The sequence below is a fragment of the Rhagoletis pomonella genome, unplaced genomic scaffold (genome assembly GCF_013731165.1).
Source record: "Rhagoletis pomonella isolate Grant_MI unplaced genomic scaffold, Rhpom_1.0 Rhpom_scaffold_19305, whole genome shotgun sequence".
NCBI lineage: Eukaryota > Metazoa > Arthropoda > Insecta > Diptera > Tephritidae > Rhagoletis > Rhagoletis pomonella.
In genome coordinates this window covers 1-2,718 of record NW_023477826.1, presented here as the reverse complement: position 1 = coordinate 2,718, position 2,718 = coordinate 1, and the positions used below count along the sequence as shown (strand labels likewise).

The 2,718-nt window shown below is 36.4% G+C and overlaps 1 protein-coding gene across 1 annotated transcript; it reads left to right on the top strand.

Annotated features, from left to right (window-relative positions):
* The first annotated feature begins 372 nt into the window (after positions 1–372).
* On the top strand, positions 373–2,372 carry LOC118732367. The gene is made up of 6 exons (XM_036461497.1): positions 373–575; positions 715–865; positions 916–1,666; positions 1,737–1,799; positions 1,872–2,067; positions 2,132–2,372. Exons 1-6 carry the CDS (start codon positions 489–491, stop codon positions 2,297–2,299), a joined length of 1,416 nt encoding a protein of 471 aa, XP_036317390.1. The 5' UTR covers positions 373–488; the 3' UTR covers positions 2,300–2,372.
* The last annotated feature ends 346 nt before the right edge of the window (positions 2,373–2,718 follow it).

Sequence of the window (2,718 nt, the reverse complement as noted above, 5' to 3'; positions counted from 1 at the left end):
GTATTTATTGTTAATTGGCTGGCCAAACTAAAATAAGAATGAAAGTAAGAGGTTGCTAATGACAAGAAGATGTGGGAAAAGTATTTTGGTTTTGTTTTTGTGTAGCAAAACTGCAATCAGAGGATGTAAGAAATGTCAACGAAAACACTAACAGCCAGCGTGAACAGCCTTCAGCCCACAATCCCAAAACACGTTTTCAAAGTGCTTTCGTTGTCGGTCAGAACATGGTATAATATTCTATTCAATTGGGAGTAAGATTTTCGACATCGATTTTTCCGATATCGATATTGTTCATCCCGATATATCGCCGTATTGATTTTACATGCAATGAATTAAATCGATTCATGTTATCGATACTTTCTTAAATATCGAACATTCCTAGTACCAATTGTTTCAACAATTTTGTTGTTTCCCGCCAGTAAATATCTGAAGTCGGTTTATATCTAATCTCATGTTTTGTTTGTAACTTCTAAAGAGGTGCCGGAAAAATGGCCAGACCGCAGATTAGCTATCGGCCTCCCATGACTGATTCCGAAGATTCAGATGGCTACGAAGGATTTTATTTTGGTGATATGGTTAGTATGTATGCGCTAAAAGAGTTAATTGACGTGGTATTGTATTTATTACTCAAGAGTCACTTTCAAGGACACGAGGCGTGCGCATAATGCATTACCTTGTTTTTGGCAAGACCATTATATGACTTCCACTTTTTAGCCTTCGAAAAAACAAAGCCAAACGGCGACCTCTTGGCAACAGCAACAAAACAAACATTCGGAAATATTACTATCCGTAAGGAACGGAGATTTTGAAAAGTTGAGGCAACAAGTTCGTGAGCTAAACATATCTATCAATGAATCAGTGAACGGTAAGTAAAAAAAAATTGTATTTTTGGTATTAATACTCAAGTAATTTCAGGCGGATTTACATTGCTGATGACTGCTTGTCGTGAGGGGCAGTTGTCTATAGTGAGATGCTTGTTGGAAGATTTCCGAGCAGATGCCAATAAACAGGTGGACTCTTTCACGCCACTTATGTTAGCCTGTGAATGTACAAACAAGGATTCACATGTAATTGACCAAACAGTTCAGCTTTTACTCAAACATGGCGCAGTGATAAATGTTTCCGACAAGTATGGGACTACACCCTTTATGCACGCCTGCAAAAACGGCTACACTTCTATAGTTAGGCGGATGTTGAAAGATGTATCATTCGATGCAGTTGATAACCAAGGATGTACTCCAATATTTCACGCTATAGAAAATAACCGGGCAGACGTGGTAAAATTATTGGTAGAAGCTGGGGTTAACGCAACTATTGCTAATAGGAAGGGCTATACGCCAGTTCAAGTAGCGCAATTCCACGGATTTTATGATCTACTTGATTTCTTGCCCAAAGAAAAGGATACGTATCTTGTGCCACCGCAGTTCCTCGGCTACAACACCTTACGGGACTACATCCCAAGAATATTTTTGAAATCCGATTGCCCAGAGTATTTTCAGGAAATAAACGCGATACTCTTATCATTAAACATGGGAAAATATCTAGAGTATTTTGCAAAGGAACAGATTTCTCTGTTACAATTTCTCTCCATGAGTGATGATCAAATGAAAGAGATTGGCATTAAATATCCCATTTTCAGAATGAAAATAATGAAAGGACTTCTTGAGTAAGTAATCAGCACAATAAAATTGTTGATTCATTAACATACAAAAGTTTTCATAATTCTTCATAAAAAGTTTCCATTTGCATCACTGGACTAAAAAATCCATTGCCAGAGTAAGTCGGTCCTCAAAAGAGAAGTGAGTATTTTGTTAAAAATTAAGAGGAAATATATGTATGCCATCTAATTTTACAAACTTTCCCTTTTGTAGTTTTTATGAAATTTTAATGGTAACTGCCAATCATTTGCAACATTCGGTAATCATAACTGCAACTATACGGTTTGTGAAAGCGCACGTCGTATCAGGCGAGCTGGGCATTATCTCGCAGGAGCATTTGCAGGCATTGCAGCGTAATTTAAATGAATACCGTACGACAATAAAAGAACTGCACAAAACCACCAAATATGTAAGTAGTTGTGTCATATGCACATTCGGGCTACATGCTTATGTTTTCTTTAATATTTTTCCAGCTGGCGACTTTCAGCCCTACAAAAAACCCATTGTATATTGACTACGATGAGTATGTCGCTGAACGCAAACGTCTTAAATTAAGCTGTTATTTCAAGTACACCACAATAGTTATTGGTATTTCGGTATTTATCTGCCTTAAAGTGAGAAAGCTCTTTTTTGGTTCCTAAATACTCAAAATGTCAACTCCTAAAATAGTAATAAAGCATTTTATATAATGCTTTGAAGATAACTGCATTGTTATAAATATGTTTGAATTGGGTTCAATAAGATACATACATAAATTGCAAACATGAACGTTCGATGTATTAACACCGACTTTAGTGTGACTCAAGTTTGAATTCAACTTATCCATTATGCTCCTAACATTTTTTACTGGCCATGAATTTTATTACTTATTCTTTTGGGGAACATTCAGAAATTTCGGGTACTCTTATCTTTCGATATTAAAAATGCTTAATCGTTAAAAAAATAACCGGGGGACCGTTGAAATTTCAACGAAATTGGGCCTTGGAATACAAGCCCCTATTATGAGTTCCATTCAATCTTCGACTTCGAAAGTGGTGATCGAACGAATTTTCATTTGGTA

Excerpts from the sequence above, each read along its gene's own strand:
- LOC118732367 (XM_036461497.1), top strand. The coding sequence starts at position 489 with ATGGCCAGACCGCAGATTAGCTATCGGCCTCCCATGACTGATTCCGAA. Across the intron at positions 576-714 it reads GATTTTATTTTGGTGATATG|CCTTCGAAAAAACAAAGCCA; the intron begins GTTAGTATGTAT and ends TCCACTTTTTAG. Across the intron at positions 2,068-2,131 it reads TGCACAAAACCACCAAATAT|CTGGCGACTTTCAGCCCTAC; the intron begins GTAAGTAGTTGT and ends ATATTTTTCCAG.